The sequence below is a fragment of the Cololabis saira genome, chromosome 13, assembly GCF_033807715.1.
Source record: "Cololabis saira isolate AMF1-May2022 chromosome 13, fColSai1.1, whole genome shotgun sequence".
Lineage (NCBI taxonomy): Eukaryota > Metazoa > Chordata > Actinopteri > Beloniformes > Belonidae > Cololabis > Cololabis saira.
Window position 1 is genome coordinate 14494649 of NC_084599.1, and position 27545 is coordinate 14522193.

Below are 27545 nucleotides of genomic sequence, written 5' to 3' on the forward strand. Positions count from 1 at the left end.
TATAGATTATGTGCACATGGTAAACATTATAACTGGTAAACTTGAGCACGTGGGCATTTTTATTGAATTTTAGCATGCTTACATCAGCATTTAGCTGCTAGCATTATTTGAAAGCAAGGTGCAACACTTTAAATGACATGATTCAAAGACATTTAAAAAGGAAGAACTATAGTTAATGAAAAATTACTAAAGTGGAAAAATTACTAAAGTGGAAATTACCAGTTGACTTTTTGAGCAATGTGGGACAAAGTTATCTATGATTTTAAGTGTAGCTATATCAACATTTAAAAATTCTGATTACAAATTTAAATCTGAATTAATGAAAGGTAAAACAGTACAAAAAGATGCATTCCTTAGCTAGAATGAAATAGTAGCTTGTTACAAAGCAACATACTTATGGTCCCCATTAAGATATATATATATATATTTTTTTTTTCAATTTTACCTATCTAAAACATTTTTAAAGCCTTATTGAATATTTCCTTGTTCTATTGAGCATTTTTTCTTACATTTTGAAAAAAATGTTTTAATCAATTATAGATAATTATAGTCTGGCGACCTCTCCAGGTTGTACTCCTGCCTCTCGGCTGTGATGAGCTGGGATAGTCTCCTAAGTTATGCAGTTAAAACAAAATTAGCTCTATAACTAGATGGTAAGGAGTTTAAACTTTCATTAGGGACTGAAACAGTTTGAATCGAAGCAATTTTAAGTTAAAACGGATAATACAGACATTAATGTCAACACTTGGGGCAACGAACATATGTCTCAATAAATCGCTTTCTAAGCCTGTGACAACACTCAAAAATGTCCTTCCACTTTAGTGGATGAAGTCCCTAAAGACAAATTAAGGTCAGTAGTTCCTCAAAATTGGGCTCATTATCTTGCTGCAGCATGAATGCTTCTCCAACAGCATGATTCGAGCTGAAAGAAGCCCTGCTTACCAAATTTCCTACCTCCCAATAGTATCATTTATTTTGGTTGCATGCTTCTCTCTACCATACTTCTTTTAAGAAAAGTAAGGAATATTAAAAACTATTTTATCATCCATCCATAGAACACGACATTACACACACTCACACACTCATGGAGGGTGTTTTATTTGTCATTTTAATTTGATCGCTTGAAAACATTGGTCTCCATCAGGGAGCTCTGTGAATCCAAGACAGTTGGTGTCACTCCTACGCACTGCAAGTCGCTCAACCAAGCACTGCTGGCGGTGCATTGCAAGCTCTGGCTGTTGGGAGTTTGATTTTATTATTTCCTCTCTCTCTCGCTCTCTCTCCACATGTATACTATATGTATACCACATGTATAATATATACTAATATGTGTGTATATTATACGGCCCCAGTTCCTTCTTTATTTGAGCTTTTCCATGCTGCACCTTCAGGAAAGAACGAAATATTCTCAAACTGTGATTTTGTGTTTTATATTTTCAATCACCAATAGGAAAAATATAACGTCATGTACAGACTAACAAAACAAAACAGCAAGGCCAAATATCAAAGAGCAAAACAATGGTGACAACATAGCCGTGAGAATAATGCCAGCTGAGAGAAAATGTGCAATTACAGTATATACATCAAGTCCCAGGTAAAATAAAGATATTTGAGCATGGAAAATCAATTTCAAATCTGCAACAGTGACCCTGACAGTGTGCTTACAGCGTGCAGCCTGAAAGAAAAAAGGAAGTTGCTGTATGTGAAATCTGCTTTAGCAAATAACATTTTCTTTTTCTATTTTTCTTTAGAAAAATCAATAAAAGTTTGTGTTGACAGTACAAAGAGCACAGTGAAAAAAAATTTGTAAACTGATCATATATTTCACAAGTTTATCATAAAAGCCTGATGACGTTTAACAGTCTTGTAACTCATGATTGGTGTTAAAAATACAGAAAATGTTGCAAATTGGTAACTTATGTGCAGTAACATAAGCTTTATGGGCCGTTGTTTCTTGTATTTGTTGTCTTGTGTTGTAAGAATGAAGCCACTGTCGTATTTTTCTACAGCTACACGATGGTTTGCATAACTGCAGCAGCATTAAGACAGGAAACATTAAGTTTTACTTAGTTGTTAAAAAAATAAATCTAAAACATTCACTAACACCTGTGAGGATCACAAAAATAATCCACAATATCGTGTATAATTGACCAGTAAACACATAAATGACTGTCACTCCGTTCAGTCAAACAATTCTTACAATATAAACCTCCCACCATCTTTGTTCCCGTGCTTTGGTTTGGGTGTGGGTTAAAGCAAATGTGATGTAATGTGTAACTTGGCATCAAAGGTGATATTAGGCCATATGTTTTTTAGTTGTTTCATACATTTAAACTAAGTTACATTAAATAGAAAAGCTAGAGGTATCAGCCTTCCGTGTGCCAAAGCAGCAGAGAAGCTGAAGTCCCTAAATATTCCTTTGAGCGATTTGAAATCAGTTACGCTTTGACATCATCACGCAGGATCAGCCCTGGCTAACCACAGGAAAGTCCAGTCCATCCTGTAAGCAAAACAGCAAGCAAAACAAAACAGATGGTGACAGTGATTTCAAAGTAATTTAAAAAATAAAATGCATATTTAGAGAAATACTCTTATCTTTTTCTCGCCTGTTTCCAGTCTTTATGCTAAGCTAAGCTAAAAGCTGCTGACTGTCACTTTACATGATCAGACATGAGAATGGCACTCATCAACTCATTTAACTGTTCACCTTGCTTTCAGATGTGTCCAGTGCATGCGCTCAAGTTTTAGTGCTAGGAAATGTATTTCGTTTTGCATTAATTTCAGAAATTTGACCTGTGTTCCCCAACTGGGTTTAAAGGTTAAACAGAAGATCTTTTTTTGAAGTACCTTTTGATACATTACTGGAAATTCTCTTTCAACATGAATAATAAACATTTAATTCAGTGCTGTCATGGCCCAAAAAAATAAAAAATAAATAATAAATAAAAACACCTATAGTAACTAAAACGCGTCTTAAAAACCCCATTTCATATGATTTCCTACCCCACCTTTAAGGAATATACACCTGCAATCATAGTAACAGAACAAGACAAATGACATAAAGGCAGAACTCATAGATATATTTACACACACAGAGTTGATATCCACCGTCGTCCTTTAGATCCGTGGCTGCCACCGAGTTCTGACTGTCGGTCTTATCTATTCATGCCGTAAATACCCAGCTTTGTTTTTGCAGTTTTTCAATGTTCTGAGCTTGTTTATATTAGTGCATTTTAATTATTAGTCATAGCTCTCAAAAAGGTTAAACCAACAGTATGTAACAAGAATGTCACCGTTATGGATAATGGATGGATGGATGGATGGATTATATATTACTGCAAAATGCGCTGAACTGCTTTTCTAAATAAACAGCTATGTTTTTATAACCTAATCATGAACCATTTAGATCTACATGCACCGCAGGTCCTTCTACATGAGAGAAAGGTAATCTTACTGCCGTATCAGGCACCTGGAATTTTTTGAATCGTTATTTAACCAGTACAAAACAGCAAAAGTATCATAGCCAAGTGACCACAACAAAGGACACATATCAATATCATAAAAAGGAACCATAAAATATCCAAATTTTAAACATGAAACTTAAAAGTAATCCAAATTGTTTTAGATTTTAGATTGTAATATATAACCATGACACATCCGTCACACATGAAAATGAGGCCAGAATGGTCAACCACAGCATTTACTAGTTGCACCTGCTTTTAGTATCTTAAATTTCCAGGGTGACAAAGAACGGTATAGTGTGGACTGCATTTAATTGCTGAAGTTTAGATGCTTATTTAGGCTTGCTTCAAATTAGCATTTAGCTTGTTTTTATAAGAATATCGCATAGATCTGTAGCAAGATCTGTCTTCCACTACTCTTATTTCTTAAACGAGACCATATTATAAACAACCTTAATTCACATTAATTACTCGCATCTCATTTGTTTATTCTGCATAGCGTAAGTATTTAGAACTTTAATTTTTAATGTATGACTTGTTTTTATTACAGAACCTCCTGATATCTTGTCTGTGAGATGCTTGGGCCGTGATGCCACAGAGATAGAGTAGAAGAGCTCCTGGTCCAACTGTGTCTTCACAGCTCCTTTCATAGCAGCCATTAGGGGGTGGGTTCACTCATAGGGCTTTTCCACCAACTCAAAATCGGTGCTGGTGCTAGAGCCAGTTCTAAACAGGTTCTACAAAGAACTAGTTTGCTAGTTTGCTGGTGCTTTGTTTCAGCCGGTGGTCAAAAAGTAATCATCACCAAACTAGCACTGAAACCACTTTGGTGGAAAAGCCCTACCGGTCAGTTCAACTACACATCCATCTTCAGAAGACTTGTGCCCAGTGTTGGTTCATTTATACTTCTGCTTGGGGCCTACTCTGGCGTTTATACTTTTACGTAATTGTGTGTGTTGCTCTGTAAGGACGCCACCAACTGCTAGGCTGCAGTGCAGGTTCTCTTTCTGTCTCCCAAAGTTTCCCTCAGTTTACTTCATGCATGTAGCTCAAACATAGCAGCGGAGCAAATAAAGTATATTTTCGGCAAGTTAGAGTTGATGAATGTTGAACATCAGTCATTTTCACAGACATTGAAGCAAACTACTGTTCTACTTGACTTGAAAACGGCGAAGAAGAAACAGCAATGGCAAAAATGAAGAACAAATCTGCCAATTCCGTTTCTTGATGTTTGCATCAACTCAGCGCGTACATACATTTGGAGAGAGACGCCTGTTGGGCTTTGCTGTAGCTACTTCATTGGGTTCACACTGACACCGTACCTAAGGTGTAGTTTTGAAGAGAAAAAGTAAGAAGAGTAAATCAGGGTTTACTCAACACAAAGTAATTTATTCCTTTTTGCTCTTTACAAAGGTAATATTATTACTCTATACTGTATGTTACTTCATGCCAAAAGTTATTTTTTGTATTCGTTGTTATAATACTTTCTGGTGCATGCCAGAAAAAAAACAGCTGAAGTCTTTGAAATGTCATAATTTGCAAGAATTGACTTTCAACAGCTGGTTATCATTCTGAAAACAGCACTTTCTAAAGATAAAACTGGTCCTGAAGGAATATGGCTTCAGGCTCAAAACTACACATAGCCTTTTCCTGTAGCCATAAATACCGGCAGTACGTGAAGCACATCTGTGGTGAGGAGGGAGAAAAATAGTGGTCATCATTTTGTCCATTTGAGTGGTATCTGTAATCTCCCAGCCAAGAAATCTAGACACGCCACTAGCAAGTTTAACCTACGTCTAGCTATCCTTCTGGAGCGTATCAAATATGCTCAAAGTCTTGGAGAGCCAATCAAATCAGTCTACTCTTGTATAGAGGGTCTCTGGGCGGGCTTAACACGACAGCGACGTAATCAGGATGTAAACGGTGTAGATGGCTGCAGCTGAGGATGAACGGCCGTTTGAATCGGCTTTGGCATTAACAGTTTAAGATTCAGACCTTTTTTTTTTAAATCAAACAGAAGACAGAACTCAAATTATTCCTTTGGGAGGTAAATGTCTATGCAACTGATAATCATTGAAGTCTGATCTGTCAGGCTGGTAATCTCCAAGAATGCTACATTTTTTATCCTCATTTCAACATTCTCATTCTTGTCAGTATCAACAGGCTGGTCCAGTTTAAACACATAAAAGGTTTGGTCCAATATCAATAATGGTGGTCGTAATTTGGTAAGAAAGTCTATAAAATCATGAGCAATCCTTTTGCAAACTTTATACAAAAATCCATTTAATCCCCCCAAAATTTTAATAAGTTATTTCATTATGTACTAATGGTAATGATATTACTGAAATTCTGACAGTAATTAGTTACGCTGCTTGTTACTGGAAAAAGCAACATTATTACAGAATTGCATCACTGACTAACACTAACTCTGCCTTATTTTAACTCATTATGGCATTATGGCTTTGAGCTGCCACTTCTGGGGTACAATAAATGCAGGATACATTTAAAAGTGGGGTTTTTCACGATCAGTTTAAACGTCTAAGTTTTGATGTTTTTAAAAGCTGATATAGAGCTTCCTTCTTAGACATTAACGCATCAGCAGGTGCATCTCCCTGTGATCACTGATCTACGAGGAGAAGCAGGGTTGGAGGATGTTTTCATGTCACAAAATGTGCTATTGCACCTTTTCTTTTTGACATCGTTTCAGTCCTGGTTTACCTAAAAACTTCAGTACACTTGATGCAAAAGGAGAAACAAAAGTCAGAGTTTTGTACATCTGACCGCCTAGCCATGAATGGACAGTGGATTTGCATGCATGACATATTTGGAAACAAGGTGTAACTTATGGCAATAAACCAAACCAAGCATTATTTCCCAAAGAGCAGACCTACTTTGCAAATCCAGACTGATCACAAAACATTACCAGGTCGTAAAGCCACACTGTCTGTATAGATCAGGATATCCATATTTGTCGATGTCAGGACTGACGTACAACTAAAACTGAGACATGAATCTTGCAGAGGATACAATAATATTATGAAACACAATGTAATACTGATGTTTTGTAACAGAGGTAACGGCAAACGTTAACCTGTGCAAACTACCTTTTGCAGGTACAAAACTGCAGCCTAAGTGTTAACAGAGGTTGGAGCAGAGAGTGACCGACTGTACATGTGAGTTTTTGTAAAACAATTGTGTCAAGTTAAATCCTTTTTTTACCTGCATGTAGAGAGAGTTACAGCTCCCTCATCAAACTCTTCCCTTGCTATGATAAAAAATGGTTAGGATTTCACCAAGTCAGGGGTGTCACATCAAGAAGTCTTTTTAAAAAACTAGAATGAGATACGGGTGGGTTTAAAAAGCACAGTGTGTTAATTGACGTAATAAAGCCAGTAGATGACGTTGAAGAAGGAGAAGATGGAGGGGAAGATAATCCGTGACCACCTGTCGATGGTATTCACATCGGTGAGGTCAGGGATTTTGATTTTGAGCTGCGATGATCGTCTCCGCAGGTGTGTTTTCTTAGGATGTGCATTCCTGGTCAGGCTGGGGCGTCCTGATTCATGTGATGCACTCGGCTTCCTGTACTGGACCTCAGAGTTGTCAAACGCCATGGAGGAGGAGTTGTGAGTCTCACTCAGGGTGGTGGTGATCTCGTTACTTCCCACCTCGTTGTGGATCTCCAAGGTTGTCAGCAAAATGTTCCCTTGAGAGTCGATCTGGGAATAGCAGACAGCAGTGGTGTTAAAAATGGGCTGTGAGATGAGCTCGGTGTGACTGATGACACATGTGTACTAAGCCTTCAGGGCTCCCAGGCTGGCCTCTTCTAGGCTAACAGATTACAGCCTGGAAAACAGAGATCGACCTTCAAAAGTAGTTTTTATTTGTCAAATTGCTTCTCACAAATCAGCTCAAGGTCGGACTGGGTGGCTCTAAAACTAATGTCCTGACAACTAATACTTCCCCCACAGAAACAAATAACTCACTAAAACAAGATGAACACAGTAAATTATGGTGATCACAATGCATGACATGATATGACAGGATTAATATTGTCAGGTTTGGTGTGAGCTCAGGATGCAAACGTATGGAAAACCAACTCATGCTCATGTTATATGGAGTCCCAAAATAAAGATAAACGCCAATGACCCAGCTGTTTCAAGGTGCATTACTGCCATCAAATTCAAAAGAGGTTTTTCAATGAATGAGTAAATATTTCACTTTTAACATTTGCTATCTTTCTATGTTCTCCTGAGAATAAAATACAGGGTCCTGAGATTTGCAATTCATTGTTTTTACTTACAATGAAAACATTTTATTGGAACCACTGAAAAGAGTTGACGCTCACCAGGCTGCCAAAAGTTATAAAATTATCTCCAAAAAGTTAGGTGTTCGTACTCCAAATCCAGAGTCAGATGGATTGAGTGTCATTGGATGCATTTCCATGAGCGGGGGTTCAGGGTAAACCCGCCAGACAGGAACCTCTAACAGGGCCGACTCCTCCTCAGCCCCCTCAGCTAGTGAGTCTCCACTGTAGCGCCACTCAAGAACCATCGACTGAACAAATAACACAGCTGACCAGGAGGTGGCAGTAATGAGCATTTTTTTGCTGATTGCAAACAGCCAGCAATGTAAAAGAAGTAAACAATGAATGTAAACAAGGGATCCTACTTGCGTTTTTGTGTGTTTTTGTAACATACCGTACAAAAAAACACGTTCGTAGCAATTGAGATTAAGAGAAAACTCACCGCTGGACCTCTATATTACCATAACATGCCAACAAGGCCCGAACTTACTCGCTGGTCCATCTATTGTTGTTTGTGGTAATCTCCATCTTCATCAAATGTAATCACAGCAAAAAGTTTCTGGTTCAGTAGGTTCAAATGAGTTCTGTTCACATGATTTTTGTTTACGTGTGAGCGTTGAAAGTAATTTAGAAATCCAGATTAGCAGAGATTCCCCCGCCAGGAGGTCCCTGTTGGCCAATCTTAGTATCTCCTACAACAGAAACCTTTTTCGCTCCGTTAAAGCTCCTGATGACAACTGTTGCTGGGCCGTTCCTGATAATAGACACATGTAAAAAAAAATCTACCTGTAACTCCTGCTAATGGAAACGCACTTATCTATAGCAATTCAAGACCATTGTTCCCTAATTAAAAGTGATGCACCAACAAAGACAACTCCAACAACATGTCTGCGCGGTAACAAAGTCAGATTCTTTGCAACTCTGGCCTCCCTCACACTTAAATGTTAATTTTACACCAAGTCTCCCATCAGGACAACAATGATCAACAACTGTTAGCATAGCATTTTTGACTATAATTTGATCATGTGGACAAACCAGAATATATCTGTTTTATGGTAAAAAGAGAGCAAAATACAAATGTTTACTTATATTTATAGTTGAAATCAGAAATGTTATGCCTGCAGAAAGGAAAACAATGGATTAAAGCATGGATGGTATCACAGTCCTGAGCCCTTGTGGTGGAAGTATCATGGTTTGGGCTTGCGTTGCTACATCTGGACTATAATGGTTTGCTCCACGTGATGGAATAATAACTTGTGAATTATAAAAGAGACTTAAAAAATTAAATAAAAATACAACTGTCCATATACTGAATGTCAAGAGTAATTGGATCAAACATCAAGACAATGAGATTAAGCAAATTATTCCACCAAAAATAATTGCAAAGAAAAAGTCCAATTCTTATACTGATCCAATGGAAATCTTGTGGAAGGACTGGAAGCAAAAAGTAGATGGCAGGAAGGCCACCAACCGATTATTTCATCTTATTTAATAGATTTATTAAAAAAGTAGTATTTTTATCCTATTTTCTTCATTTACTTTTTGTCCTTTTGCTAAAACTTGAGATAATATTGGAAATATTCAAAAATAGTTTTACAAATTGTAAAGGGTTTGCAAGCATTCAAGCATCACTGTAATCGACTGTAACCTCAGTGATGGATCGATGAGAATTATTTATAAGTACACATATACAGGCGGCAAGAAAGTGAACTACAACACAGGGGAAGGCAGTGTTGAGTGGAGTATACTCATACAGTGAGAGAAATGACTGGTGGAGAGGCTGTGAGGAAACATGTTGCTTCATTAATGAACGGGTCAAACTTTGTGCTGGAGCAGCAAAGTTCCCGTGTCGGGTTCACAGATGCGACACAACCACCAATGACAGACACTCACCCGTCGTGAGTGACGACGCCCTTGTACCTGATTGGACAGTTTAAGAGACGAAAACTTGCAATTGACTTCCTCCAGAATGGTCTACCCAGAAGAAATAAAAACACAAAGGCCTTTGCTTCATCTGTTGTCATGTGTTAGCTGATGTGCTTCACATTAAAATAGAGTCAAACGGTCCAATGTGTTAATCAAATGAACAAAGATTAATTCAAATGAACGAGTTTGAAAATTTGCATGTAGTACATTTCTCCTACTGTTATCCTGAACTGTGCAGTTTCCACTGCCACCCCTGAGCTAAAATAATGCATGTGTTATGCCACTGTGGAGCTCAAAACATTCAGATACTGACCTTGCTTAGTTGCTGACTACTTCAAATGGAGGCTGTTGTATAATAGTGGGACTAAGGCAGCCATCTGCTCCCAGTCAGCAGCAGTAAACACCACTGACAGTTACGACAAAGCATGAATCAGCAGCTGCGCAATTTACAGAACTGAAACAATCTGCTGCCAAAGCTCTGCAGCCAGATACAAGACAACGTCTCAGGTCTCGTTCAGCCCAGGCCTCAGGGGGTTAAAGCTGAAATGGCATCGAGCTCTGATTTTCATTCGTTTTTGTTTTTGTTTTGATGAACCACGTGAATATGACCTACATGTCCTATTCCACTTTCATTTGAGTTACTATCAAGACAAACATAACATTATTGGAATTTCCATTTGAATGATAAACTTAACTGACATTCATATAGTGTCAATTCACAGCAATGGTTTCAGAGAGAAACCCACAGAAAGAATCCCTTTATCAAGCACTTTTAAGAGGGGATTGGGGTAATGCAGTTTACAAACTTAAATCACAGGGTTTAAACTCAGCCTGAAGAAGGGATGCCCTGGAAATTCATGACATCTGAACATCCAGCCCACATCCTCAGTTTCATCTCTCCATCTGTGTTCAACTGTTGCTCAGACCAACATACGGGTAGATTAACAAGTATGGTTTACGTTTAATGGTATTGATTTTTATTTTATTACGTATTTATGGCTTTAGTAGCATGATCATGGAGACAAAAAACGTTTTCAAACGCATGCTTGGACGAGATTCTCACCTTGGGCCTGTCAAACTTATTGCGTTCATTATTCGCCTTCATTGCCTTCTCAGCCTGTTTCTTCTGCATCCGGGGACCTCGGCCAAAGAAGATGTAGTTGACGAAGGCATATTCCAGGAGGGCCAGGAAAACAAAGACGAAGCAGCCCATCAGGTACATGTCTATAGCCTTGACGTAGGGGATTTTGGGTAACGTTTCTCTCAGATGCGTGTTGATGGTTGTCATGGTCAGCACAGTGGTGATCCCTGCAAGAAAAGCAAGTACATTTCCAGGTCAGGGTTGGGATTAACGTTCTACTCTTTAGACAAGGTCTGAATAAGACGAATGGGATGTTTTTGGTTTGAATAAGCAAAAAAAATCCAATATCTGCCTTGTGACTCATGTAGCCACACAACGAGTGAGGAGACTTGTGCGACAAACAGTCATGCAGTCATCCCTGAAATAATACACACCATCGACAATAACGCGGCCGTGTTGTCTCCCCTGGATGGCTCACCAACCTGGACATTGTGTTTATTTTTGTTGATTTGCGCTTATATAATTTAAACAAAAATGCAATGTGGTGTATGAGGGTGAGTCAAGAGCAGGTACTGTACATGTCATTGATTTTTTGATAACAAAGCTGAAGCTCTCAGAGCTCAGAGAAGATGGTTACTTAACAAACACCTTGAAAAGCAGTACTATGCAATAATACAGATTTCTGATGCTAAATCTGCTTTGTCTGCATCCACATTGAGATGCAAAATGTTTTATAACAAACATTAGATCTCTCTCTCTCTCCCTCTCTCTCCCTATATGTATATATATATATATATATATATATATATATATATATATATATATATATATATATATATATATATATATATATATATATATATATATATATATATTTATTTATTTATTTATTTAAAGGACAATGTGCAGGTACATTAAAAAGATGGCTGCACCAGAGTTAGCCACAAGCTAATTTCCATCTGTAGTCCTTGACAAACATAAATACTACACATTAGGGTTTACAATGACAGTGTTCAAATACAAATACAAGAAACAGACTACTGTACAATGTCCTGAAACCACAATAAAAGGTTAACATTTAAAGCACTTAGTGCAAGTACAAAATACAGACTGATTAAAATAACATAGATTAGGATAATTGAACCTAAAATAAGGTTGGGTCAAGATAAATAAATCAGAAAATCCAAATGCCATCAGATGGTACCCACAAAGGAACCATCGGATGGCCAAATACCCGTACGGTATTGTCAATGAGAACAGGACTGACTATCCATATATACATATATATGACTGACTATATATATATATATATATATATATATATATATATATATATATATATATATATATATATATATATATATATATATATATATATATATCCATATATACATATATATGACTGACTATATATATATATATATATATATATATATATATATATATATATATATATATATATATATATATATATATATATATATATACATACATATATATATACATACATATATATATATATATATATATATATATATATATATATATATATATATATATATATATATATATATATATATATATACATACATATATAACTATACTTAGGGCAGCAGTGTGAGGCCAGAAAGCATGGAAGCATGCAGTGAATTATCACAAAGACAGTGATCGATTCTGGACAGCGTAGAAGTGTAAATGTGTCCTAAATTGCATCGATCAGGCCGTGTCTCAGACAGCGGCCGTCTGAATGAGATGGTGCTGATGTAGAGGAACCAAAGGACAGTGATTGGTGAAGATGCATGTCCTCACATGGACTCTCCTGAACTTATCTGCCTTGTAAAATCTACTACACTTATCTCATTATGGTGCATGTACGACTGAGGTTTAATGATTGCTGAAATAATGCGTTCTTTCATTCACAGGCAGCACTTAGAGTGTACTGAGGCAGAATGAGGATTTCCATTAAGGCCAATATTCTAGGGGAGATCAATTATGGGGAGTTACAGAGAGTATGGCGTTTTCAGATGGCAAACTGATACTCATTTTATACTGGCTTCATCTGGGACATGTGCGCTCGAAGCTTGACTGTTTGACTGCTGGACACCAAGCCTTCAGAAAATGTCCACTTACAAAGCTGCAAACACTATATGGACTCTTCCTGTAAATACGACCCCATCTGAATGCACCATTAGTTTCCGTTCCAGTGGTCGGTGGAAAGTGCCTGATGCAGATGAGTATCCTATTACACCACAAGGCAGCAGCCTCAAACACACCAGCGGGAACAAACACCATTTTCCAATGTGATACTCGTCTATTCAAATGTGATATGAGAAAATTCAGTATTGCTTTGAATGAACAAGATCAAAGAAAGGGGACTTTTTCAAGCCAATTCTAAAAAATAAGAAATATTTTGATGCTACAGGTATTATTAATCAACATAAAATGTTTAAAAAGTCAAATCTGCCTGTGATAAATCCACAGGCAATGTCTTATTTTTTTCATGTGAGCTTTAGGCTTTGATAGCGTTTGATTAAACAAAAGGAGAAAAAAAGGCTCTCCTTTCATAAAGAAATGTGCACACTGGCAAAAAAAAGAAGACGTGCTTCTGAATATGTTTTGTCACAGTTGCCTCATAACCACTTTATTAAGTTGTGTTGTGCAAAAATCAGAGGATGAATAATTATCAGCGGAACAAACGGTGTATACGTTTGTGCACACTATCTGGTGCAAGTGAGGAAATGTTCAGCAGGTTTGCGACAGTTTAAAGGTAAAAAAATCTTTTTATGTTTTTTTTATGTTATTCATTAACTTGTTCATGATTTTTATGATGTTCATGATGCATCCATCGTGCAATGTGTTTCCCATTCTTGTTCTACATCTGGGTTCATTTTCTGATTAATGAGCTAATTATATGATATTATCTTCCTTTTCTTTTACCGCCCAGTTTTCTCTTTTCTATCCTCCTGTCTGCCTCGGCACGCTTTGCGTTTTTGTCTTGGTTTGTCCGTTACCTCAGCATTTTAGTTTGGTTTGTTATGCGCAAATAAAGCTTATTTAGTCAACCTACATCCTGCTTGTGAATTTGCAATTCACCCCACTTGAATATGACATAAAAAAGAAAGAGGGGAAAACCATTACAGTTTAAATTGTGGTTCTGGATTTAAATATTGTTGACATAGTTGCTGATGAAGTCCAAATGGGGTCAAACTAAAGTCAGTGAGAGTTTGCAATTTGTGAATTAATGTTTAAAATGATTGTATGGATTGTGGTTCTCGCTCAAGCTTTGACACACATTTGTTTACAAGCCGACTCTAATTTGAGTCCAGGCGTGCAGCGTAACATCCTCCTCACTTTACTCGGTACTCACATCCAGAGGTCCATACGAACACTTTTATTTTGCTGAATGCTCTCTGCTGGGAAGAAACATCCAACCTGTCATTTTAAAGTTGGTGTAGTAAATTTCTGGAGCGCTGCATGATTTCACAGCAAATGTTCCATCAATTGAACTGCATCTCTTTGCAGAGAGAGGCCATCAGTCAAAATGTATCCCAAGTAACAAGTCAGGCACATTTTCTGCTGTGTAGCCATCCATTCAGAACATCCTGATTGCCTCCCACTTGTATGCCACCACTTTCTTCTGTTTCTGTTTCCTGTTTTGTATCTGCCTATTCTTGTATCAGGAACTTGGTGTGTAAGTGCAAAGAGGAACTAACAAAGGAGGGGGCTTTTACCAAACACTTTCGTAAGAGAAAGGACGAAGCAGAGAAAATTATTTTGCTAAAAAAAAATCAGGGTTATCTCTCTTTACTGAATCATTTCTTGTAGTCCTTTGTCACTTGACACATTTTTCCTCTGAAATTTGTTCCACATTTCCTGTTTCTACAGCGCAAATGGACTAATTTTAATCCACTGCAAGGACACATCATACCTAATGCAACTCTGGCAGCAGAGGCGTCATAATTTATCCAGAACGACACCCAGGATAGGATGGTGATAAGGATGGAGGGCATGTACGTCTGCAGGATGAAGTATCCGATGTTTCGCTTCAGCTTGAAGCTCAGAGATAGTCGAGGGTAGGCACCTGCAGGACAAGACCGGGAACAGTTTGAGAGCAGAGTTGTTGGTTTTCAGGCTCCCATTTTGCACTGCTTCGTCCTAAAACCCTGCCTTCACACTCAGAAACTCAAATTTAAAACATGCAGCTCTGCTCACAGGTTTACTGCCGCTTGTACAAAAGTACTTCCGTCTGTTTTGATGTCCTCTTCTCCTTCTGTTTTTCCTCTGCATGCTTGCAAAAGTCAAAGTTCCCAACCAACGCAATACCAGACATACCAGACAACCTTTTACAGGTGCTTTCATGTAACTTCACAGCATTTCCTTTAGGCGGGTACTGGTTAACTGGCTTCAGCAGATCACGCACAACTGTATTTTAATTCAGCAAAGGTCACTTTGTTAATGCAATTTACTGATTCACAGCAAGTCATCTACATATAAAGGATCAGTCTGAGTCCTTTTATAGAAACATTTCTACTGAATACAGTTAATAATGTTATTTTTTTACCATCTGCAGGTATGTCAATGTTTATGAACTGCAACAACAGTACTGTATGGTCATGTCATGTCAGAGAGGCATGCATATAGGTTCATTCATAAACAAATGAACAAAAAAAATGAACAGCAGAAATATATAACTTGTTTTCACTATGCAATTTAAGAGAAGAGTTAAGCCCAAAGGAAAAACATAGTGGGCAATACGAAGTACCCCATGATTCACCTTTAGAGGTAATAATTCGAACTCGTCATTTCCTTTACTCTCACTTTGTTGTGGAGGGATTTTAGTCCCTCTTCTTTACAACGCTGCTTAGGTTCATTCAAGTTTTTGGGTATGTGTTTATGCAGCAACTTTGAGTATTCAATTTGAATAATCCTTTCAAAACTTAGAATCATTGATTGTTCAGTTATTCTGATGTACATTTGCTTTGAATCATTGTCCTCTCGCATGACCCAATTTTGAACAAGCTTTAGTTGTCGAGTACATGGCTTCACATTTAACTCGAGAATACATTGGGTATACAGAGGAGCTTTCAGGCTGCAACTGACCCTCTTAAATTCTATGGGAGCAGTACGGGGGTACTTATTGTTGCCCCCATATTTTTTGGCTTTATTTTTGATAAATAAATAAAAGAATAGTGTAAAAAAGTCATTGTTCATCAAAGGTTGTATTTGTTTAAGACTGAGACCCAGTGCAATCAGATTTTTTTATTATGCTTTGACAAAAACTGCATACAGTCTGAAGTTAATAAAAAATCTTTATATATTTATATTATATATTGTAGGATATATAAACAGATTTTTTTCATTTTAAATTTTTCTTTAGTTTTGTTGACTGGGAAAGTTTGACAGGATTGTAAAAGAAAACAACAATAAATTAAACATGAGCAGACATCAACATCCACAGAAGAGACTGAACAAGAGGAACTCAGGCAGGGTGAGCAGGACGCTTGTACAGGCAGCAGTAAATCTATGAGTGGGAACTCAATATTGAGTTGACGCAGAGGAAATGGGCACAAGCAGCGGTTTTCTGAGGGTGAGAGCAGAGCAGAGTATGTGAGCCTGAAAATAAGGACTCTTTCTCTCAAACAGATCAACAGATGATTAAAATTAAGAGCAGTAAAAAGCAGGACAATTTTAAAAGGTTTTCAATGAATTGACAATTTCTGCTTTACCCTGAAGAATACCTCCGATTTTATTTTAGTCAGGACATTAATGTATAAACATATCTCAAAAAATGCACTTTTCTTTTTAATAGAAAGCATTAGAGGTTGCAGTGGCTCAGTCATAATGAGCTCTCTGTATTATAACATTGATTTCAGAACTCATCTTACATGTTATTAATTCAGCTGCAGTGAGAATAACTGCTGACTTTTTGATACTATGGAAGAATAAATCATGCTATAGGCGCTCTGCCACATGAATTATTATGGTACGTTTTCTGCCACTATTATTCATCTTGGCCGGGAAAAACAGAAAAGCAACTGCTTCTTTAACTCTGATGAGAGGTTAAGGTAACATGCAAATACAGTTAACAGAAAAGCCCAGTTTATTCATGAGAGAAATAAAGCTAACCCTTATAATTGTAAGACTATATATGGATATAAAAATGACATTGCTGAATCAGGAGTAAAAAATGACCTTATTTATCCTCTCCAGTTGAGGTTCACGAAAACATGTAGCTGATAAATTTGTTGTCTCACATGGGGCACTATTATCTCTTTTTAAATCGATTAAATTCAACCTCACTTTATCAGCAGTGTTTCTCATATGTTTGACACAGGCGAAGCAAGAGCGTACAAAAATAAAATAAAAATATCTTGTCAAAGTCCATTTGACGATAAAAACAAAGCCGAATCTGAATAAGAATCTTTTGGTATTTGGAGGGTTTCTGGTCTCTGTAAACCATCTCTGATCAGTCTGAGCTGGCGCCGTCTCAGTGCTGCGTTTACTCAGGCCGTGAATTGCATCCTGGGGATTAAACTGAATACAGAGATGAAAACTGCGCTCCAGGCAATGCTATTTTATGTGCACATTGTGAAATATAAATACTTCTGCATCACTGATTCTGTTACTTTCTTCACATACCGGTGGAAAAGACCACGTTCCTGGAAACCAACTTGTAGTCAACGATGGAGAACTGAGGGAGCTCGATGCGCGTCACCCCAGTCACAGCGTTGTCTCCCCCCTTCCAGTAGAACTCTATATCATCCGTTGTGTAACCATCTGTTAGAGAACAAGGTACAATGTGTGACTCCGATGAGCAGAAATGCCCTGAAAAATACATTCGTCTCGTTATGTTGGACGACCAAAGTCAATCTACAACCAGTTTTCTTTATGGGCTATGAATTGCTGATGAGATGAGATGTAAATCTCTGTGGGAGGGCATGTCACTGCAGGCAGGCAGACGTATGCTCGACATGCCCGGGCTCCATCACTGTCAATGGTTTTATAGGAGGGCAGATGGCCACACATGTCACCATGACTGATGGCGTCGGACTGATCCCTGCCATGCGCTACTGTGGAAACGACTGTCTCCTTAAAGCCCCTCCGTGAAGACAACGTCTTTTTAACTGGGGAGTGTGAAACGAGCAATCTTGCTGGGAAAGAACAGGTCAATAAATCCAGAGCAATTAAGCAGTCTGTGCAGTTTCTCTCTCCACAAGACATAAATGAGAATCACGGCACAGTTCATACTTTAAGAGATGAACAAAAATATATATATATAGCATTCTACCGTATTTTCTCAGAAGGCACAATTTGTGGGGCTTAATCTTACAGCTCTCAATTTCCAGAGTGCAGTTCTGCTCGTCCAGCGGGTACCGCCTCAGATCCATCATGCAGGCAGCTGTCGTTGTGATTCTGTATCCGAACATGAGCAAAAAGGAGGAAAAGATCAGGAGAGGTGTGGTTTAGTCAGGAAAGGTACAGAGAAAGACACATGCCCCTTTGTTGGAAACTAAATCTGCAAGTTTCACAAAGAATTGGGGATTCATACGGTTCTTTTCACAGCCCAAATAAATACATACACTGTGTTGAACTGCAACCTCAGAACAGTAAATAAAGCTTTTCATGTTTCGAAGAGTGTCAGGGAGGAAGCTCACACAACAGAACCAAGAATACCATTAACGCAACCAGTGAGCATGAGAGATGAGTTGAGAGCTAACTGCTACTGAAAGCACAATAAAAGATGCTGAAATATGAAAATATGTATTGCACTAAATGCACACATGGCAGCAACTGGATGAGACAGAGGAAAATTAAGATCTATCCAATCTGAGTATTAGAGATGCTCTTACTCTACAGACAGTGGCTAGGTGTAAATAATCCCTCACATCCGCATTTACAGTGTAAATGTTACTGTAATGGCAGCTCTGAAAAGACGTTTATCTACGACCACAGTCTATAACTTTCTCCTGGAGTAGGAATGAATGGAGACAAAGGTATTTCTTGTGAAAAGCAAGGCTTGGGTATGGAAATCTCCTGAAAAGACCCACTCCGCTGTCACTGGCAAACTTTCTTGAGCAGTCACGCTGACCAGTGCTCAGCGGTTGTGCTCTAATTGGAGATCTAATTTTCAGCAGATGCAATGTTTTTCCTGGGTAATGATTTTGGACAGACTTGGCTTTCTTGTATTCGTTTCTCTGAAATCTCTGTCTCTGTGTTTTATTCTAAAAAACCTTCCCCTCCTGCCTGCCTCTACTTTTTGTCGCCTTGCTTGCCCCTCTGGTGACATTTGAAAAAAATAAAATAATAATGCGTGGCCACGCATTAATAACTCGTGGCCACGAGTTAATATCTCGTGACCACGAGATAATCAATGCGTGGCCACGAGTTATTAATGCGTGGCCACGAGTTATTAATGCGTGGCCATGAGTTATTAATGCGTGGCCACAAGTTATTAATGCGTGGCCACGAGTTATTAATGCGTGGCCACGAGTTATTAATGCGTGGCCATGAGTTATTAATGCGTGGCCACAAGTTATTAATGCGTGGCCATGAGTTATTAATGCGTGGCCATGAGTTATTAATGCGTGGCCACAAGTTATTAATGCGTGGCCACGAGTTATTAATGCGTGGCCACGAGTTATTAATGCGTGGCCACGAGTTATTAATGCGTGGCCACGAGTTATTAATGCGTGGCCACGAGTTATTAATGTGTGGCCACGCATTATTTTGTTTTTTTCAAATGTCACCAGAGGGCTCCGTAGTTTTTTCTAGTGATTCACAAATGAAAATGTCTTTTCTTTTTTTCTTAGAACTGGCTCCCTTGGGCTCGAGGTAGGCGGTGCAACAAGAAAAGCTTAAACCTTGAATACCGGTAATAAAAAGTTGTACCAGTCAATCTTAAATCCATTGCTCCTCAGTGAAATCATGAACAATGGAGTCTTTAAAGGGAAACCTACAACAACTAAAATATCAACGTTCTACAGGAAGCATTCAGAGCCATGGAGGAGGAAAGTATTTATTTAAAGACTGCAAGTGTGCATTAACGTTAAGGGGTTTTTAAACTTGTTACCTGAGGCCATAGAGCACTGTGCCATCTGGGTGGAGTCGGATCATTCTGTTCTTCACGGTGACACCGTGCACAAAGGACTTTTTGTCATTGAGGAAGTAGGTGTCCGGGACCCAAAGCTGGTCTGCTACTCTGTTGTCTAGTGTCAAGTTGAGGGGGATCCCCAAGTAGGCCAGCCTCTTATCTCTCCAGTACTGCTGGAAGTACATAGTCAGCGTGTAGTCCTATGGAAAGTAAAAGAGCAGGGTCATGTGACCTGAGTCAAAAGGATGCAGTATATAAAGTAAATACTGTAATTTTGTTTCAGATTTCTACATGCTAGTGTGTCTGATTCAAACAGAAACAAACCTTTGCACAGGGTTATCAAGTTCGGCACTTGAGTCTGCAGCCAGGAGCTTTTTTTTTTTTTTGAACTAAAGTGATTTTTCTGAAATTGACAGGCTCCCCAGGGTGACTATTTTTTAAGACCAATTCAACAAGAAGCCCTTCCCAAAAGTGTCAGCAGTTTTTCAGACGGCTTTAATTAATTAATTAATTAATTTATCTTCATGGATTGATAAAGTATTTTTCAGTTTGACTTTGAATTGTCATTATGGCAGGCTCCATTGATACTATGCTCCAGATTACAACTGAACACTTAAAAAAAAAAATGTGGATAAGAAATAGCATTGCTAATTACCAAGCATGCATGCATGGGCATCAATGATTTATTCAGATTTCATTTGCAGCTCGCTCCACAACCTGATCTATCTGACACAAAAGCTTTTCCAAGCCTATAATGGAGCTTTTTACTCATTCTCTCATTCTGCTGACTAATGTTCTCTTAAATAAGTAAACAGTTCCCAGGAAGTAAATAAAAACATGCTGAAAATGTCTGTCCACTGATGCAGTGGCACATTTATAGTATAAAGCCTAGATTTGAAAATCAATCCAGTACTTCCCGACTAATGTCCCTAAATCAGAAAATTTCAGAACAATAAAATCCCCCCAAAATAACTCTCAGATTGACTTTTATTTCTTTGCAGACAGTTTGAACTGAATATATAAAATGTAATTTGTTTATTTACGTCCCTTCTTTTTTAAATTCCAGACCAGCAATCCAGCACAACATGTGATTAGAATTGTGATTTGGTCCTAAAGGGGTTCTCCATAAAAAGCTGTCTTTTTGGAACAAAGTTGTGCAGAGGGTCTTGAAAAACATCAATAAATGTGTGACAATATGGAAGATTTGTTTCAAAATAATGTTTTCTAAAAGAAAGACTGGAAGGGATTTGCATATTTCTGCTTCTCCATTGCATAATATAAAATCATTCAAGAAATCTGGTGGAATTTGAGAGCGTAAAGATGAAGAACACAAGTCTAAATTGAAAACCAATCGCATACTGTATGCCAATGTCATTTATAAATAACTCACATAACCACATGGGCAAAGGAATAATGTAAGAAATGTTTTTAAGGTACGACAATATTATTTTACTTTCATAAATGTCACTTAAACCTTTAATCAGAAAACGAGAAACCTCATGTTGGCCTTGTCCAGAAGCCACATGGACATATCTGGGCTCAGATGAGCAGGTGTTGGTTAAGGGCCTTGATCGGGGCCCACGGTGCTTCACCTCTGTTGTCAACCATGGACTTGAACCTGGCCCATCTCACGTTTTCACATGAGGTCATTTTTTTGCCAAGACCTGGTGAATTCATTTTGTGTATGGTGTAGAGTTTTTGAGTGTGTTTGTGTGTCTCTTTAGACGTCCCCTCACTCTCCCAATTCAGCCTCAACTTCCTTGAACAGAAGCTGCCAGCCCACATACAGCAGAGGTGTGAGTTGATGAATCAGCTTTACACAACTCTCATGTTCCAACACACTCTCTCCATGTCTGGACTAAAGCTATTTTAATCTTTTTGAGATCTTTTGATCCCACTTCAGCTTTCCTCCTCGGCTGCCTTGAAACAAGCTGCACCACATCACTTCCCTCTACACACTGTTCTCTCTGCCATCCTGCTCTTAAGGCTCTGTGTAACATGCAGAGTCCCACAGGGATCTATTCCAGGCCTTCCCAAATCCCCACTGAGGTGCTGCCATTTTGCACAGGCTCACAACTACACTTGAGGGCGGTGTAGTCAAGTCTTGTTTAATGAAGGTTCTTGTCTCTTCAGTAAATTACTGAGTATGTAACATAATGATTCGGTGCTGTACAATATTGTGAACTTTTTTCGAGGCAGAATACTAAAATAAGTCAAGCTTAATTGCTTGTCTCTTTCTTGTGTTGCTTGTAACTGAAGCACAATTTAAAAAATTGATATTATGATGTTTTATTATCTTTATTTGGAGACGAATAATAGCCATAAATAATGGGACAAACATGTAACAAGCTGAACTAGAAATTGGCTATCAACATTTGTTTTTCTGCCCAACCTACTGAACCACAGGAACCTTTGGTATTATTGCAAACAACTAAATTATATAGATTAGTCTCTCTGAGTTACTTTACAAATCTAACATTGAACTACAGGGATTTTAGCGATGTGTAATATAAAAACAGGTCCCTTAGGCATGACTAAATTATACCACTTGTGAAAAAAATATATACAGTATTTTTTGGGAGAAGTAATAATTTATAAGAGTGCCATGTGGCTGCATGCCACTGTTTAAAGTAAATTAGACCTGGAAAGTCCCTAACCAAACAAACATTTAATAAATACCTAAATAGATTGCTTATATTACATTCACTGTGAATCCACGAGAGATAATAATGGATTATAAGTGACTTGCTAAGTCATTACCGACTGAATACTCTGATAATAGTAATTGAACTGAGTTGAGTGGATTTGAATCCCAAGTCAAATGTGATTTCAAAAGTCAAGTAAGTGTACAAAGGAGTTTGATTTGAAATCACAAGTAGGATTTCAGACCAAAATTGCACGGGACAAAGTTCAAATACAATTATATATATATATATATTTTATAGTCAAATGCTGTCATGTGACCAAAACTCACAATACAGTAGAAACAGAAAATATGCTAATTTCATCCAATTCAATTTTTCACCAAAGAATGGAGAATTCTTGGATTCAAGCATTCTATATGAATAATTCTGTCATCGTCATTGGACTCCATGACATGAAGTTTCTAGAGTAATTTAGGTGATTTTATACTGTTTTAATCAAAGAAAATGAATCTGCCACCGCTGTGAAAAAGAATAAGTTCATATTAGAGCGAATGAAAACTTCCACCAGGACGAAAGCTTGGAATAATTGTTGCTGTATGAGGTTTTGCTTATTGAGGCCGAAGAAATATTTCTAACTTCTCCCTCAAAAATGACAGGAAACTCTGGAAACATACTCCAAAGAAACTTTTCATTCTTTGAAGGAAATAACTTGAGCTAGTCATTTCCTTTATCGGTTGAATCTTACTGTGTGTAAGATTCAGAATTTTGGCAACTTTGGAATTCGACAACAAATTCTGCAAAAACTATTTCCTATCTATCTTATTTATCTGCAGTTAGACTGGTCGATACAGCAGAGTCCTAAAATCTGCTTAGATGTTTTATTTTAGCACTTGCTCATGAACGGCTGAAAAAACGCTGTGATTAGTAAATTTTCAAAATGGTGCAACGTGGGAATAAATTGCTCTGCTGTGAGCCAATCAGATTGCACAGATCTGCACTGATTGGATGGTATAAATTCAACCTTCTAAGTTTCCACACTTTCCAAGAGATGTTGAACACATTTTTCTAATAGTTGGAAAACATTATTTTTTAGGATTTTGCAGGTATATAAAATTCACCACACAATGGAATTCAGGTTTTGTCAAGAGTTTGGGTTTGGACATGCTGCATACAGTAGCAACATTCAAAGACAGCGATCAACAACAGGAAGTCCTCAACAATGTAATTCCCTCAGCTTTGTCACTTGCATAGATGAACGCCAACATTAAACATTTCAGTTAAGCCAAAAGAGGAAGCAGCCTCATTGTTGTCTGGGGTTGATCCTCAAGGTCTGGGAAACCCCCTGGAGGGATAAACAGACACACTTTAAGAGGATATTCCCTCCTTTAACTATTAATGACTATGTTCTAATGCACAAAGCTATTTTAATCTTATAATCCTCTCAAAAAGACATCTCAGCAGCACGAAAACTACTTTGGACACAGAAACGCTGTGATTGAGAAACATCGTAGTGAGCAGTAAATTACATTTGAACTTTCCTAAAGCTCCAGTCACAATATAATCTATAATTCAATTTCAAAAGTATGTTTTAAAATGATAGATAAAAATGGCTGAAATCGAAAAAAATCACCTACTTATGCAGTAATAGGAAAACTGATCATAAAAAATCAGCTATATATAAATTAACTTAAGGTAATGAAGGTCATTGTGTGTAGGATTGAAAAATGTTGACAATCATAGTGGGAACAAAATCAAATTCACAAAATACCTGTAGACGCTCCTCTTTCTGACTCAAGTTTCAGGCTGTGGTTTGTTATTCAGACCACAGGAGACACAAAAAGGTTTGTTCTCAGCGAAAGTAAATGAGGTCCAGTGGGAGGAGGAGACTGGTGTGTCATCCTCGGCTCAGGGAGTTTGCCGTCTCATACTCAGACGTGGTTACTGTGTGGCAGTCAAACAACATTTACATCAGCTTAACACCCAGATATCTGCTGGGAATACAGGAATAGCACTCAGTGATTCCTGCCCCGTGCAAGAAGGGGACTCTTCACCACTTCACGAGACAGGTAAATCTTCCCAGCAGGATTAAGAAGAGTAGGAGGCGTATTGTGCAAACCATGCGTTTAATAATTTAAGTTTTTGAATCTACCTGCCTTGACTGGTTTCCTTTCATTATTTGTTAAATTGTTTTATTTCATGCACCTGCATCTAATGCAAATCTTAATACTGTTTTGAAAAAGACATATTAAAGTAAATTCACATCTGACAAACAAATTGAAGACGCATTTCCTGCTGTCAGTCAGTTCAAATCAAAACATAATTTTTATTTGTAAAATCTCAGATTGGCAACATCATTTGCAGTGAACTTTTAATTGTGTTTCTCAGGGGTAGATGTTTAGACACATTTGGTCTGAATTTAGTAGAACTGCATCTCAGTTACCCTGCATGACCTTTCAGTTCAAGTTGGTGCAGAACATATTTTTACTGTAAATAATAATGATCTCTTTAAGGTTTCTACCACCATCTTAACAGAGTCTTTCATTACTGTTCTGGCGTTGATTTGCATCAAAGCAGTTCCACCTCGAGGACAGAGAGGCTGCATCCTCATTTTTGAGTGGTATAATTACTGTATATTCCTATGACTTTTGCATTTTGTAATATTGTTTGAAGAAATGAAACAGGGATCTAAAACTAAGTCTTGATCCATGAGTCCATGAGAGATAATTATAGACATACCTAATCTCACTTTTATTTTCTAAAGTTCAAGAAAAAACTGTTGAAAATCAAATAATAAACAATTTCCACATAAAGCTGTTTGAAGAGTTTCAGTGAGGATTCAGATTACATTATAGTACAGAAACAACACTGGTGAAAGTTTCCAGCAATCTCCCCATGACCTCAGACAGTGGATTTGAATCTATACTAGTCCTATTGCTCTCAGTGCCGCACATTCACACCATACTATTATGTATGGTAGGCTTCAACATCCATCCATCCATCCTGGACTGGTTGCCAGCCAATGCTTCAAAATATTATTAGAATTAAAGGAGCCACCTTAGTTGGTTTAGGTCCTATTCAATAGATTTTAGTTCATGTGAATACACTAGTGTTGGTCTTGGTGTTCCACAAGGTTTTGTACTTGGGCCAATCATTTTCATTCTATGCATGCTCACATTAGGTACTATTATTAGAAACCATGGTATAGACATTCATTCTCATGTAGATGGTACTCAGCTGTATTGATCCATGTGACCAGATTAGACCGATAAGCTATACGAACTGTAAACATGTCTTAGTAACATGTTTGACTGAATGACTGCTGATTCCCTGCTACTATACTAATGAGGCTGAGGTTATTGTCCATAGACCTGAGCAATACAGAAATAAACTGTGTTGTCATTTAGTGACTTTGCATGGGATAACTTTTGCATTTATTACTGCTGTTGGGAATCCTGGTGCTTGCTCAGCATGGAGGAATACACCAAAGAGAAGAAGCAAAGCAATCTCTTGGGTTCCTTAGCTAGCTAATATATGTTACGTTAAAAGTTTCTGATGCAGAATGGTGTTCCCGTAAGAGAAGCAGACAGCCACATTCAAAATTAGTCACAGTAGCACTTTCAAAAATAAAACATGTCTCTGAACATTATACCATCTTGAATAGGTCATTGTCTCTTTATCAACTGTCATGGTTTGGTTTGCTAAGGACCCAAGTGCAGGAGAACAGGAGCCAGGCGTGTTCCCCAAAAGGGGTCCCAATACTCCTCCTCGGCCCAGCGCACGTTTTTAGCCGCTTCACGGCAGAGGAAGTCCAACAGGGGGAGGTACTCTCCCGCTGGGTCCACCTGATCGGACCGTTCTGTCATGGTTTGGTTTGCTAAGGACCCAAGTGCAGGAGAACAGGAGCCAGGAGTTGCAACAAGCGTTTATTCTCAAAAAGGCAAAAACAAGGCGCTGCAGAGCAGGATTAACAAAAAACCAGGATCAAAAAACTACGAGGAGACATGGAGGCGGAAACAGCACCGTCCGACCAGGTGGACCCAGCGGGAGAGTACCTCACCCTGTTGGACTTCCTCTGCCGTGAAGCGGCTAAAAACGTGCGCTGGGCCGAGGAGGAGTATTGGGATCCCTTTTGGGGAACACGCCTGGCTCCTGTTCTCCTGCACTTGGGTCCTTAGCAAACCAAAGCATGACAGAACGGTCCGACAGGGCACAAAGGAATGACAAGACAAGATATACTGAGGGGATAACGAGACATGACGAGACACAGGTGCAGACACAATCAGGGCAGATGGGACACAGGCGGGGCAAGACAGAAACTGAAGGCTGGGGGGAATGTCAACCTTGACATCAACTGCTTCTAAAAGCTCTTCGTAATGAGACGTGGTGAGAGCTCTACTCCAATCTGGACCCTGTTCATTTCCATGTATCGCATGACGTAAGGACCTGTGTCCTGTTTCTGAATCCTGTTGTGAAACTAAAAGCTGTGGTGTGCAGATGTGTGGGTGCAGCGCCCTGTGATTCCACCGTGTCAAGTTGCATAGACCCTAACATTAGCTCTTTCTAATGAAGTGGTATAATCGTGAATCTTCTACCTTCAAAGAACAATACTCTGTTCTCGTGGAACATTTCATTACTCCAAATTATGCCCAATTTTGTGTGTCTTGCTGCTTCTCTGCAGCCAGCTGCCATGCTGTTTCCTGAGCCTGAATTATTTCTTAAAACCTGTCGGTGTACAGCTGCAGCCCCTGGATGAGTCTGAACTCTTCCAACTTATGTGAATGTTTGATGAAATATCCCAGCCGTCATCTTCTTCATTGCAGCTCATCCCCTGCTCTTCATCCATACATCTAAGTTAGAGCCTCATTTCATCGGCAGTTAGGAAGATAAAGCATGAATTGTGTGCAAGTTTGCAACTGAAAAAGTACTTAATATCTGCCAACCACCTCACCTATGTGGACACAATTTGCACGTGTGTGCCTTATTACCAGTTTACTATCTGTCTCACTGTTGTCATCTTTCATAACTGGTTGGGTTA

General features: G+C 38.3%; 1 protein-coding gene across 8 annotated transcripts in view; it reads right to left on the reverse strand.

The window, feature by feature from the left end:
• Positions 1–938: 938 nt before the first annotated feature.
• Positions 939–27545, reverse strand: part of gabrb3 (gamma-aminobutyric acid type A receptor subunit beta3) — a 59185-nt gene continuing 32578 nt past the window's right edge. For 3 of the 8 annotated variants that reach the window (XM_061737861.1, XM_061737857.1, XM_061737858.1), the window contains 7 exons: positions 19845–20065; positions 18105–18187; positions 17414–17551; positions 14703–14855; positions 10757–11001; positions 9661–9741; positions 939–7180 (listed from right to left, as the gene is read on the reverse strand). In XM_061737861.1, coding sequence (XP_061593845.1) covers positions 6833–7180; positions 9661–9741; positions 10757–11001; positions 14703–14855; positions 17414–17551; positions 18105–18187; positions 19845–20065 — 1269 coding nt within the window. In that variant the 3' untranslated portion in view covers positions 939–6832. Of the gene's footprint in view, positions 7181–9660; positions 9742–9911; positions 10100–10756; positions 11002–14702; positions 14856–17413; positions 17552–18104; positions 18188–19844; positions 20066–27545 lie in introns of those variants that run through there. The other 5 variants (XM_061737859.1, XM_061737860.1, XR_009783926.1 and 2 more) reach the window with 4 other exon arrangements.